This window comes from Lepeophtheirus salmonis, chromosome 14, assembly GCF_016086655.4.
Source record: "Lepeophtheirus salmonis chromosome 14, UVic_Lsal_1.4, whole genome shotgun sequence".
NCBI classification, from domain to species: Eukaryota; Metazoa; Arthropoda; class Copepoda; order Siphonostomatoida; family Caligidae; genus Lepeophtheirus; species Lepeophtheirus salmonis.
Genome location: NC_052144.2, coordinates 10,692,406 through 10,707,341, shown reverse-complemented (window position 1 = coordinate 10,707,341; position 14,936 = coordinate 10,692,406). Strand labels below are relative to the sequence as shown.

The 14,936-nt window shown below is 31.5% G+C and overlaps 1 protein-coding gene across 2 annotated transcripts in view; it reads left to right on the top strand.

Annotated features, from left to right (window-relative positions):
• The window catches only part of LOC121129132 (ATP-sensitive inward rectifier potassium channel 12), a 34,581-nt gene extending 25,862 nt beyond the window's left edge, over positions 1-8,719 (top strand). For both annotated transcript variants that reach the window (XM_071893570.1, XM_071893571.1), the window contains exons 4-7: positions 2,159-2,475; positions 7,059-7,243; positions 7,309-7,691; positions 7,751-8,719. In XM_071893570.1, the coding sequence (XP_071749671.1) occupies positions 2,159-2,475; positions 7,059-7,243; positions 7,309-7,691; positions 7,751-8,203 (1,338 nt within the window). In that variant the 3' untranslated portion in view covers positions 8,204-8,719. The remainder of the gene's footprint in view (positions 1-2,158; positions 2,476-7,058; positions 7,244-7,308; positions 7,692-7,750) is intronic.
• Positions 8,720-14,936: the final 6,217 nt, after the last annotated feature.

Sequence of the window (14,936 nt, the reverse complement as noted above, 5' to 3'; positions counted from 1 at the left end):
GTATGACCAAAAGTTACACCCTGTGCAGTTTTGCTCTGGGAAGTTTTGCCCTGAGGAAGCTTTACCCTCATGCATATATTATAGCATAAATGTATCTTCCACATATGATTTTGTAATTAATTATGACATTGAGTAATTAATATGGATTAATTGTTGTTTCTTGTTATAATGAATTCGAACCGTTTGATATGTTCTATCTTAAAATATATTAAATGCACTCATTTTACACTACTGAATGCAAAAAATGCATTAGACATGAATTGAATTGTAGGGAAAACTCATTCCAAATCTTAAATTATATGTGGAAGATACATTTATAATATAATATATGTATGAGGGCAAAACTTCATCAGGGCGAAACTTCCCAGGGAAAACTGGCCGGGTGTAACATCCTAGAACCATTTTGACGGAACCATATATATTCCTTTTAGTACTAATCTTCAAATAAAATGTGTCAAAATTTCATTGGATTTAGACTATTAGTTCAGAGGTATAGGATTTTAATGACCCCAGTTTTGTAAACAACTTTCACCGCCAGCTGTCCACTCTGCTTAAGATTTTCTGAATTCCGGCGTGTAGAAGTGAATTCACATTTCACTCAATTGTTACGTCATCTACATCGAAACCAAATTCTGCCTGCCTAAATTTTGATGTAAAATGGTGAAACCATTTTTTTTTTTTTTTTACATTTTTTCTGTATTTAAAAACATCTTCCGATTTTGGGCGACTAGACGGTTCAGCAAAATTGCAGCTTGTACAACAGTGATTAAATTGAACAAACCAGTCAATAATAGCTCATATCTCTGGTGCAGAATTCTCATAATGCTTTTCAAGCCAATGATTGACAATTCAATGTATTTGAAAGTGGAGGGGGGAATTATATAACTGTGAATTTTTCAGTAGGTTCCGCATGATTATTATTTGTTTTTTATTTTCTTTTTTTTTTTTTGGGGGGAAGGGTGGTTGGGCTTTCTTGACAGGAATGTTAATTTTATACATGGAAAAATTTGACAAATAATTATTTTCAGACGAGACAAAAAAAATTTAGAATTAAAACTTTGGAAGATACTAAATTTGAACGAATAATTAAAAAAAAAAAGAGACAAATTGATGATCTTTAAATTTTTTTGTAGAAGTGTATTTTTTTATTGTGCTAACAATAAAAATTTAACTTAATATAAAATACTTACTGGTAACATTAAAAAAAAATTAATTTACCCCTAAAATATATATTTGCTATAGTCTAATTAACTAATAAAAGTATTTATTATACATAAAAATTATATAATACATTAACAAAAAATTTAAAAACTATGTCCAGCTTCATAAATAAGTGATATTACTATAACCTACTAATATTTCTTTTTCATTTTGTAAATGTCTAACCAATATTATGAATAACTCTAGTTCAGTTTCCTTTAGTCATTCAATTTCAATCATATAATAAGCTTAATATATAAACACTTACGTAAAATTGACCAAATTTTCAGAGACAGGTAATCTAATATTGAGATCCCACTCTGGGAGCTATGATAAAGAAACCAAAAGGATTTTTAGTGCAGTGATACCCCTACATATGTAAAACATGTTGACCAATTTTCACATTCATAAAAGCAAGGATTTTTTCCTTATTTTTGATCAAGTACTTGCGCATGTATTTCAGATTTTTTTATTTTATTTTTAAATCAAAATTGAGATCATAAGACATTTAAATATTCTAATTTTGTCTTCATTTTTGAAATTCTTACACTTCAAAAAATAGTTGAGTGCAAAATTTTCAGAAATAAGCACTTTTAGATAAAAAAATTATAGAAAAAAAGAAACGTCCGATGATAAGGCATTTAAGCGACGCTGAAAATTTTGATTCAAAAACATTGGATTAATTTATAAAAAAATCCCCGGACGCTCCTGACAGGAAATATAAAGAGTACATGTTCGGAAAAAGGAGAAAAATTGCTAATCCTATTTTTAACAACAAAAAGAAGTTTAATTGTATGGATACCAAATCACTTATTTCTCTCTAGGTATAGAAAGCCATTATTTATAAATATTTATTATAAATTCCTTAAATAGATTTTAACAATTTCTTCCTTAATTTGTATTATCTATCTGTACATATTTCAATCAACTAATTCATTTCCTCTTTCCTCAAAACTAGAGACGTAAAAGGATCGTTGCCAAGTGTGGACAATACAATGTTGAAAACTACAACATTCCAAAAAAGAAGAGATTGTATTTTAGAGATGTATTCGTTACCATGGTGGACAGTCCATGGAGATATACACTATTAGCCTTTGCATTTAGTTTTTTCGCCACATGGCTAATTTTTGCTGGAATTTATCACTTAATTTGTTGGTCGCATGGAGATTTTGAGGAAGAGAATAAAGTTAAAAAGGATTGGACGCCTTGTGTTACGGAAATCAAAAACTTTGCATCATCCTTTCTGTTTAGTGTAGAAACTCAACATACAATTGGGTGAGGGACTCTGAGTTTTTAAAATTAAATTATGAAGGTATTTACGAGTAGTATTGTGTCAGGTCTTATTAATTCGGTCCAATCCAGTCTTAGGGCCGGTACAAAAAGGTCCTTTGGACTGTGAATAATAGAATTGATTATAAAAAAAGAAATCAATTTGCAGGACATTATCAAAAACTTAACTTAGTAAGTTTTAGTACTAACCATGGGCGTTTGCAGGATTATATTTAGGGTGGAGGGTTTGGTTGTTTGGAAAAAAAAATATAAAAAATTTGGAAAGAATTATAATTTTTTGGCAAACAAATTTAAGATATTTTAAGTTTTTCTAAAAAAAATTAAAAAATTCAATGCTATTGACAAAAAAATCAAGTATTTTCTAAAAAAATTTCAAAAATTAAATTTCAAATATGAATTTCTTCGGAATTTTTTTTCAAAATTTCAACCCTATTTACAAAAAAATATATTTTTTGCAAAAATATTTGAAAAATACACAGTTGTACACACAAAATCATTTTTTTTGGAAAATATCCAAAAAGTATCCAAATTTATTCTCGGAATTAGCTCAATACTGCCTATTCCACCGATACATATGCATACTTATTTAAAAGCATTATTAAGGAACAAAAAAATATCTAACTTTCTAAATTTTATTACATCAAATGGTCGACCAACCAATAAAAAAACGTGAGGATCAAAGTATAAACTAACTTATGTATAAGTGTAAGGGCTCCTACCTGTAAGGCCTGGGATAAAATCCTTTTTTCTTCCATTTTCATTTTAACATATAAGAAGTAACCTGTATAACAAAATGCAACTCATGAAAATCATGTTTATTATTTTTATATATTATTATTTAAGGTCATTTCACCCATGAGCGCAGAGAAGTTTACACTTCTTCTCTTTTTATTGTGTACGATTTTTCCCTGACCGATTTTTGTGTATATTTCGCGCAACCTTTCTATAGTATTAAAATGAAGGAGGAAGAGAATAGAAAAAAAATTACGAATACTTCATAAGGAAGGCGCCACTCTTACTTTGTCGAAGAGTAACAACCCACTTGTACTTGTTTTTTGTGTTCCTTGGTATTGTTCTGTTAATAGCTGGCGAGTAATTTGAACCTAATTTAATAAAAATGCGCTCATTAATGGTTAGATTGAAATAAGTAGTTAGAACATGGAATCACAAATTCAAATAATATAACATTTAGCCATTTTATTCTACTTGAAAGAATGGAGAATCAGTCAGTACATGTTCCTCTCAACAAGGATGTTATATCAGAGGAGTCTTTCCTCTCCGGAATAGTTGGGATTCCTCCGTTACATGTGTAGGTCCATAACACCAGAATGTGTGTTTGATTTAGAATCACTTTTCTGTTTTTGTCGCTCCAATTTTTAAATCTTTTTAGCCTGTAGAAAAGGAATAAAAGCGATATGAAATTTTGCTTAACAGTCCAATGAGTGAGAACAGCTCAAAGGTCTGAGGAATGTGACAAACAGAGTTTTCATTGAAAGTCAAGATCCATTACTATTTTTTATTATTCAATACACATTGGGCTGATAATTTTGACATATATAACAAATATTTCACACAAACAAATAGGTGATGGGAAATTGCTTGTCCCATCTTCATTTATTCAAAGGGAAATACTGTTAAGTAGTGAGGGCAGTACATATTAGGCAATTATGAATAAACTGATTTTTTTTAAATTATTGATAAGCTAAAGATAGTACCCTGCGTTCAGTACCCTGCATTCCCCGGAGTTATTAGGGGTCGACGAACATACCAATGTTGCTATAACAATATAGAAGAAAAGTCAAAACACAAATCCCTGTTTTTTCTACGTTTTTCATGAGAACACTCCCACATAGCTACTCAATCAATACTTATGGCTGGTTACCACATCTATCATGCGTGTACACATATCACAAATAAATGATATTTTTCTGAAAACAACTCTTTTCCCAATGTCATTGATATACATATATGCCAATACATAAACTAAGACGTGTAGACGAACAGACGAACGATAAAGGTGGTAACTCGTCTTTAAACGTTCTCTCCTAAAGAATTAAAAATATATAATTTAACTGCATGAAAAAAAAAAATATTTGAATAAAATATTATTCAAGACAAATAAGGAATTTTCTATTATGACAAATATGACCTTTTTCAATTACAGGCTTATTGAATGTGATAATATTGTAATCCTAGCTTAATTTTTTGTATAGTCATAGTTGATAGATAGCTTAAGCTCCTAACAAAATTTTGGAAAAAGCAAACATGAAGCATGGCTGGGGCCCCATTTTTAATATTTCGAAATAACGTTTGCCTCGTACTTTTTGCATAAATATTTTTTAAATAAAAATTTAATTAAAGCCCTTGTGTTTGTGAGTGTTTTAAAGCAAACATTTTTGGAAATCATTTGAGTTTGAGCGGAGTTATGTTCCACAGAATTTGAGGATCCTTCGAAAAGGATCAAACTTTGAAGGACTTCAAAAGGGGACCTGGTGCACTGATTGTCCCTCCTATCCAAATTTATGAGTTGTGGCAAATATGAATTATGCAACACGCTTAACTTAATATAGGTTCATGTTCACAATTTCGAACCACACATGATGTCATCAACTGTTAATCTATAAAACCGCTCAATACCGTATTTTAAATTAGATTTATCCAGAAATAACCTTTCTTTAGGATCGGTCCACACAGAACTTCTTCAAAGGACCGAATTAATTCGCTCCACTGAAAATTATAACAGTCTCAGACCAATCTAGGATTTTCAACACGAAGCTCAACACTAGTAAAATTAATAAAAAAAAGTCAAAAAATCTCAAAAACCACATTTAATACGAAAAACTAATTAAGGGTGTATGATTAGCTCGTCCAGTAAAGCTAGAATTGAATGTATAATTAATTAAAAGAATTTGGAAAAAGTAACATTTTGTTAATTTGGGTTATTAATTATCAATAATATTCTTAGAATATTCATGAAATAGCCAGGAAAAACTAAAGGTACCTATAAAAATGCAGATAAATCAAGAATTTTCGATGAAGGAGAAAGAAAAGAAGCACTTAAATAAGAAAATACCTTATTTTTGAAAATTTAGTAGTGTAAATACCCCTTGGAAATTAACAGAAGGTCAAAGCTTATGAAATGTAGTTGATGTTGCAACTAAAAAAATGAGATGAATAATTTTAGAAGAAGGATGAACAGTATTCTTGGGATGCGAATATTGCACTAGTTGAATATTACACGGATGATCCCATGTGCAGAAAATTGCACTCAGGAAAATTGCCCGAATTTTTTTCAAACTTCATGATGAATAATAACACATTATAATTTACAAATTTAAAGGGAAGAAAATATCGATATGACTATTGAAACACAAATAATGTTATTTGCATGTAAAAGCATCCATAACAAAAAAGAGTTAAATGACGTAAAAAAACAATTTGCAAACAGAGGGCTTAGACTATTTTTTGGTATTAGATGGACTTTTTGGATTTATATGATGAATTGGTGGTAGTTTTTAAGGATTTAGGGATACTCCAAGTACCTCGCACAATTTGAGAGCTTGGAAATATTTTTTGGTATTAGAGGGGCTCCTTGGAGGTATTGCCGGCGGTTTTTAGCAATCCCGCACTACCCTCTGGCCAACCCGATGGCAGAGGGTATTCAAACATATTTTAAGAGGCCATAAGATATTTATGGTCCTAGGACAATTGGCCAAACACATTTTTGCCGAGCGAGCAATTTGCCGAATAGAAAATTCGCCGAAGAAAAATTTGCCGAACGGCAACTTGGCTTATATAACATGTGAACAATAACAATCTGCCCATTTATCATACATTCTTTTTTTAATTGAATCAAAATATGCAATCCCTTATATCAATATAGTATTCATTAAACATTATGTTTCGGCCAAATGTCCCAAATAATCCTTCGGTGAAATGTCCGTTCGGCAAATTGTCCTTAGGTAAATTTTCCGTTCGGCATATTGCCCTTTGGCAAAAGTGGTTTTGGCCAATTCGGGAAATAAATTGTAATATACATTATTCTTAAATGTTCCATATTTAAAATCCACACCCTGTATATTTTAGGACTCTGGTTAAATATTAAGTAATATATTATATAACTATCTGATCCTTTGTTCCTTCCTGCTGTGTCCAAATTATTGGAAATCACGTTTGTACATGGTATATTATTATAGAACATCTGCAAAAAAGCTAGAAACAACTAGATTTATAAAAATAAGGATAAATGAGGAATTTACTTTAAAATTTGTATAGTATAAGAAGCACTTGATTACAAAAATACTATATTTTTTAAAACTTGGAGCTTCCAAAGATCCCAGCAAATTAGCCTAGGATCAAACATTACAAAATCTATATTCTCTATATCTATATTAGGACTGTAGTGACAATATTAAGTAATAACATATTATCATTTGTTTCTTCCTGCTGCGTCCAAGCATTGGAAATCAAATCACGGTTGTATAGTATCAATATTTTAATATTACATAAAAAGATACTTTGATAATATATTCGATTCATATAATATTATAGTATTTCCTTGTAAATAGATATGGTAGCAGAGCTACAAGTGAAGAATGTCCAAGTGCAATAATAACAATGTGCATTCAAAGTGTAATTGGAGTTCTGTCATCCTCTTGTATGGCTGGAATTGTTTTTGCAAAATTGGCCAGACCAAAATATAGAACAAACACTGTCATTTTTTCCAAAAATGCAGTAATTACTATGCATAATGGTGAGTAAATTTCTAAATCCTTAGATTTATAAAGAATGTAGCATTAATGGTCTGTTGTTTTTCAGGGATTCTATATTTATTATTTCGAGTGAGCAATATTCGAAAATCTCAAATTATTGAATCACATATTTCTGCTAAATTAATACACCGAAGAAACATCACGAAAGAAGGTGAAGTTACAAATTATTACTCAGAGTATCTTAAGGTGGTTTCAAGTAAGGAAGGTGGCGATGATGATCGAGCCTTTTTCATGTTTCCTTCGTCAATGATTCATAAGATCGATGAAGATTCTCCATTTTATTCAATGTCTCCTAAAGATATCCTCAATGCGTCATTTGAGATGGTTGTCGTTTTAGAAGGAATTGTTGAGCCAACTGGGAATTCATTTCAAGCACGATCATCATATTTACCTCGAGAAATTCTTTGGGGAATGAAATTTGAAAATATGGTGAATATTATGCTTACTTTTAGATTTAACCATTTGTTTTTATAATAATACATTTGTAGATTTCGTATTCGAGCAAACGAGGGATTTATAGAGTGGACATGTCATATTTAAATGCTGTGATTCCAGACGATACACCAAGATTGTCTATGGAAATGATTGAAAAACAGCGTAGAAAGAAGCAATCTCGTTCTTCTCAATTCTATACTCCAAGAATCATAAGTCATGTCAGATCTCAGCCCTCTGTTAATGGACCTGGCAACTTTTCTGATGCTCCAAGCAATCCACTCTCATCCTCCATTATAACAATTGATGGGAGTATCTCAAATAGACGAGCATCCACCTTGCAAAATGGAGGAGTTGATAATTCGGAGAAAATTAACTTGGACTTGAGGAAAACAAGTTTGGATTCTTCCATTTTTAGACGAAGACATTTTAATTCAAATTTCAAGACTCACAGTTACCATGACATCATTGTTCCGGTTCCGGAAGAAACTTATGAGTCCTGTGATTAACTCTGTTTTTTTGTTTGTTTTTTTAGAAATACCTTGCCATTTTTCATACAAGAACAGTCCATGTAATAATATTTCTGTTCAGTACAGTAATGACAAAATATGTTTTAATATTTATAATGCTTTGAATACTAGTCTTAATATGATACAAATGCATTCACTTTTATGGAAAAATGTATATGGTATATGCAAAATAATTCAAGTTTATTTGTTTTTTTACTGCCAATGTTTATCATTTGCAATTGATTAATTATGTGTATATATTTTAAAGGCAGTTACTTAGTCAAGTATTTTTCTTTAACACACCCCCTGCTCCTTAATTGGTACCTATAATCTTTTTACCCTCCGTTACTTCCCTGGAACGTTTATGTAGAATTTGGCCAAAGATTGATACTGCGTCATTATCCTTTGAGCCTTTCTAATAAAATAATTGTAAGAATTTATAATGAGACGGATCATATATTCATAACTGAAACATTAATAAATATAATTTCTTTTAAAGAATCCATGAAAAACTTAGACATAATTTCTTCTCATTTAACTAATTTATTTTTAAATTATAAACTGATACTGATCTAGCTTTCTCATCTCTTCCGACATTTTCTTATACCTCTATAGGGTCACTAAAGGATGGAATTTGTATGCTTTGTATAGGCTATATATTAAGAAAACTTTCACATATCAAATGTTAGACAAATTTGCTTTTGCATTCAAGTTAGTAATTTTATTTTAATTTCCCATGGCAAAAGACTCCGTGTTGATCGTAATGGTTCTTTGAAAAAAAAAAAAACCCAATTCAATCGCTGAATAATACCTCCCATATTTATAAGCAGTTTGCTTTCTCCATTAACTTGTCAATGATAAGAGTCAGTCTGTACATTATGAATTTCTTGGTAAATTTTCACATGCATACTAGGGATCCAAATTGTCCTCACCCCTCCCAAGAGACTTAAATATCCTGGTAATATCTTATGTGGGGTGTTCGAAGGATTATACTAATTGTAATGGCTTTTGTGTTTTCTTGGTTTTAGGATTTTTTTTGAAAAACAATCCAAAAATTTCAAAAATCCACAGTTATTCATAAAAAATTGAAAAATATATTTTTTGGAAAAAAAATACTCAAATATTAAAAAATTTCAAAAATCCACACCTATTCAAAAAAATAAAATATTATGGAAAAAAAGGAAACAGGTTAGGAGAGAGCGTAGGAAGATGGAGAATTGAGAATTGTTCTCAGTCGACACAGTAAACATACATACATGCCTAAGCTAAAAATGTATTAGTACAGGGAGGCCTTGCCATAGTAAATTTTGGGAAACCCTGGCTTAAGAAATATTAAAGTTTTTATATTGTAGAGCCCGACATGCCTAATAGCGGACCTGCATCCATAATTTACCCCACCCATTCCTCTTTTAGACCATTTGGTACCTGAAACTCCTTTTCCCGATCCAAAAGTAACCCTTAGCTATTTTGAACTCAGATACAGCTGTATCACCCTGGCAACGTAAAAAATCAGTGGAAAGCACTACAAATGCATAAAAAACAACTCTGTAAATGGACTTATTGAGTAAACCTATTTTTTTTTTTAATATGTATTGTATTTTCTTTATGTATTCTATATAGGAACAAAAGCACAAGAACCGAGACCGATAAGCAATATATTGTAGTCTCGGATCCGGTCTTGGTTTGAATTTGCCGTTTCCGGTTCTAGCAATTCAAGAAGCTTCACCAATAAGGGCCCAACCTTGTAAAAATATATACCAATGTAAATAGTTATGTTTTTAATTAGAGCCTGGTATAGTACATAACGTCGTTAGGTCCTATATGTTTTCCTCATTATCTACTTATTTCATGGCCAAACACTTGGTATGTGTTATAAAAGTTCCAATAAATTTTATTCTCTTGGTAAATATTGAATAAACAAAAAAAAAATTAAACAAAACAATCTGATTTAAATTCTATTTTGAACTATGTATTTTCATTTTTCTACCCTTAAAACTTTAACCTTTTATTAATAGACAATATTTAAACTATTTTCCACACACAAGTTGAAAGTATTTACAATAGTAATTTTTTACAATCAAATTTTGCTAATTGAATTATCAGAAGATTTTCATACTTTAATACTTGCTAAAAAAAAGTTTTTTCGTCAAAATACTCGTAAATCGAAGTCAATCTTTATTTTGTATTCAATTGTTATTTTGACATTGTTCTTGCAAGTTTAATTCTAGACGTGAAATAAGTAGACTGGTGTCAGATACTTCTGCATATATACCAAGAGTGTAGGAAACAATTCATAAGTGTTTTATAAAATGTTATCTTTTTTCAAAAAGTTTCAAGCACCAATGATCAGGCTCACTTTAGTTTTTTCTACGCAACTAAACTCTCTAACTTAGTATACTTTACGTGACACTGACCCTTGAATAATACCTTGGAATAAATAATATATTGAACATCGTACCATTTTATTTTAATAAGTGTTGAAACTGGGGATTAATGGTATAAAATAAGTTTCCTTTGACGAATTTCATTCCATGTTTTGACAGATTCTTTCCTTTGAAAATTAAAAAAAAAGTAAATGACTTTAAGGATCAGGGCGGTGCTACAGAGGGAGGAGCTATGAACTATTGGAGTCGGAAAAAATCACTATGAATTTTGGGATAATTTACGTAGAGCATGAAAAAAATTGAAATGAGTACCTATTGAAAAAAAAATAACTTTTTTCCATAAAAATATTACTTTCTGAATTAAACTTCATTAAACTACATATAATGTCCAAATTCCCAATTTTTCCAAGTTCTTTGGATTATTTATTCGTTATTTTAAAATATTTATTTTCTTCTTAAGGTCTGGAAGGCTCCATCAATATATTTACTGAACATCGAAATTAGTCACTCTAATCATGTGAATGACTTAAGGCATTAATTATGGCCTACAGAGTAAGGTGGGTCGTACTTTCCTTTTTTTTTTATAATCAAAAACCGGTAGTGTGTTTTTGCTGTGTTTTTTTTCACGTAACTTTCAATAATGTAATTATCAAAAAGATAGAATGACCCGAAGCTACATCAATTTCACTTTGAAAATGTAGTTTTTTCTATATTTTCCAGTGCTGGTTTTCTTTATATAATTTATAGATATTCATATTAAAGGAATGTATATGTATCATCCTTGATGTAAAGAGTTCAAATTTGAAGAAATTTTAATAACTAAATCATTCTAACCCAGTTGTTTGTTTACTTTAAAATAGATAAATAAGCAGTAATTTCAATACTGTTTTGTTTGGAGAATACTTAGAAACGTATACTTTTATTTATTAACCTTATGATGCATATCTGTTGATCCTATATTTTATAAGTTTGTTTATCATGATTCTAAATATATAATAAGAGAAAATAAATATCAGAATTCAGAATAATTTATTTACAAAAAATTTGTTTCATTAAATGATGAAAATATTTCAATCACATTTTAATCAATTATAGAGTTTCAAATTGTTCTTTCAGTATTTCTCTCTCATAATGTAATTAATTTTAGGAGGTTATAGAGGTCTTGCTTGAAGTCATTCTTTGACATCTCTCTCTTGCTGACCTCTTGTGTCCTAATTACTCCATCTCTCTTTTCTTGTGAGAAATATTGGGAAGAAGCTTGTGTGACCATTTTAAAAACATTCTCGCAACTTTGTGTGTGGCATGACCATTACAACCCTTTCATTGGTGTTTGGATAGAGTTATTCAACTTGGAAACTGTTAAGGAGCAGTTAAGAGGTGGCTTTGTTACTCCTTCTGCCCAGTTGATCCGGTCAATCATGCTAGAATCCCCACTGTTTATAGAATGTGTTTTTCTGATGCTGAAAGATAGACTACCCGGTTTTCCGTTTGGTCCACTCTCTCCCCTGATAGTCAAGATTCGTGCTACCCCTATGTTTATCTCTTTTTAGTCATCAAAGCAAGTTAGAGTTTGTAAGACTGTGACCATACCGAACAGATCTTTTCACTGTTGGCATCCCGAGTTCACGCACCTATTTTTTCTGGGACTTAAAACTGCTGCGTTGAAATATGACGTGCCTTCGCAATTCAATCCACTAACCAAATTGGTATTGAACTAAGATGGATAATACACACGAATCATAAACTTAACTATGAGTCTGAAAAGTATGCTAGCAGTAATGAGCCAGCAACTGTGGTAAACAGGTACGATCTCCAAGAAAGCCATCCTTCCAGGAAAAACTCCTTCCCTGATAGCACCCACTATCATATAACCATAGTGACTAGCTAACCATAAGCTCATCACAAAGTTTGACTAGTGGTGGGCCAATAGAGATTCGGAAATAGTTTGAACTGATATCCAAGGCTGTATCCGAGTCTAGGAGCCTTCCTATGTGTCCAAATAATGTATTATCGGAGAGATTTGGGGGGCCATCAAGCTTAGGAATTATCCGGCGTAATGGAAGTTAATCAGTATGCAGACTGCACACCAACCAGACCAGTTTTCTCCTAAACTTCATTTCAAGCTTTCATATAAAGCAAGTATTTACACCAGTTTTCACATTTGTTGAGTTCCCTCCGATCGCCATGGCTATTTAATGTAAGCCCCTCTCCTTTAACCATTTAAATATAAGCTTTGCAATTTTGGTACCGTGTGATTCTTACTTGTTTGCTTTCTCTGTTATAAAGTGGAACAAGTAATTACTCCCAGGCTCAATAAAAACAATATAGTGATCTTGCTTGATCCAACCCATAAATGGCTGTTCACTGCCCATTCCTTCCGTCGCCACATTAGTGAAGTCAATATTTCCATCAAAGAGACTATAGAAGATTGGCTCCCTCTCTACACCTCTTCTCAAACTCGTATCTCATTTCATTTATCAACTTCACCAGTACTCTTCTAATCTTATTTTTGTCAATGATTTACGTTAATGTTTTATTAAATTAATTCATGACTCAGTTTTTATGTGTGTTGACTAATATGAAGTCGGTGTAAATTATCTAGAAATAAATTTTGGTGTTGGAATAATAAAATATTTAAAAGTTAACTTAAATTACCCGTTGGGCTCTATTAAGACTCTGATATCATACTAAATATAGCATCATCAAATCGTAAATTTACTTAACTTAATGTTAAGTCATGATTAGGGTTGTGGGAATCGTGTTTTGTGCAAGAGCTCCCGCAAATACAACTTTAACTATCTGGTTCCTCTGTTTTCTTTCGGACATAAACAAACCTTTATTTATAAATCATACGTGATGAGCATTGGGTAACTTCGAACATACTTATAAGATATCTCAATTATGATTTTTTTAACATTATAACTTATCTGAAAATTTACTACTTTTACGCGTTGACAATTAAATGATAACAAAACATTCATACCATTTGGTGATTAATAATTCCCTCAATTTCGTAGTACTTAGTTTGGACATCCTTTTGGTATTGATGATATTCATCATAGTAAAGACTCTCTCAGCATCACAATTGACAATTGGAGTATTTTTGGAGTAATTGGAGTATACAAGGTTTTCACTTGTTGAGAGTTGCTTTAGTTTTGTGTAGCCAGGATTCTTTTGAAGCACTTCTTTTAACTTGGTCTTGAATGGGTTTTCCTTCAAATCTTGAGTCAGATTTTCAACTATGGTTAGGCTGGTAAGAAGAGGCAATCTTTCCTCAAGCGCAATTATTGCCAAAGGTATTTGACGCAAATTATCCTGTATAATTACGACTTCTTCTCTTAAGGAATCATTATTAATTACTTCTTGTTCTCTTCTGGTTGCTGCCAAATCTTCATCAAGGCTGTTTAAATATTCTCTGAATATGTCGAAGTGGTGGTAGTAGTACTCCACTGCTTTTAACCAAGTTGCCTATTTTAGTATAATTGGTGATGGAGGGAGGGGAATTTTGTACGAAGTAGTAAATACTCTCTTTCTTCTTTCAGAATTCAAAAACATCTTCCTCACATTAAATAAGTTCGTTCGTTAGAGGAAACTTTTGTTGAACCATATCTGCAACTCTATGTAATTCATGAGCAATACATGTAATGTGAATCAATTCCGGGAATTTGTTTCGAAGATCTTCTCCTGCTTTGAGACAATACGAGGCGGCATCAATGATGAAAACTTTTAGTCTACACGGGACAAAATCTTCTACCAATAACTTATAAACAATATCAATCAAGTCAATAAGGTAAGGTTTTCCCACAGAAATGCCCGTCCAAAGAGCCTATTAAAATTGCAGTCATTGACCTCCCTTGATGATCTCTTGTCTCATCTAGTGCAACGAAAATATATTTTTCTTCCACCTCTTCTTTTATTATATTCAAAACTCCTTGACATACTTCCCCAACCAAGTTGTTAACGACCAATTGACCTGGAGAAGTTTTTCTTGTACATTTTTCAATAAACTTGGAGAAATTGGGATGATGCAGAACATTTAAAGGGATGTTACACGACACAAATAACTTTGCTACGTCCAAATTGAATGATGAACTGTTTAATTATCCTTTGGCTCCTTGAATCGTGTATTTCTTGAAGATTTTTAAGCTCTTGATGTTATGGGAGGTTTTGGAGCCGCAGATTCCTTGCCATAATGAACAAGATGGGCACGAGAAACTGCAAAAACGGCACGATATACCTTTACTTTCCAAATCATATTATCCACACATCAGTACCTCCTTTGTTAGAAACCAATGAAAAAAGGCACGTTTTCTTCGGCATAATGAAGTTGCACGTAAGAGAGCGGTAAG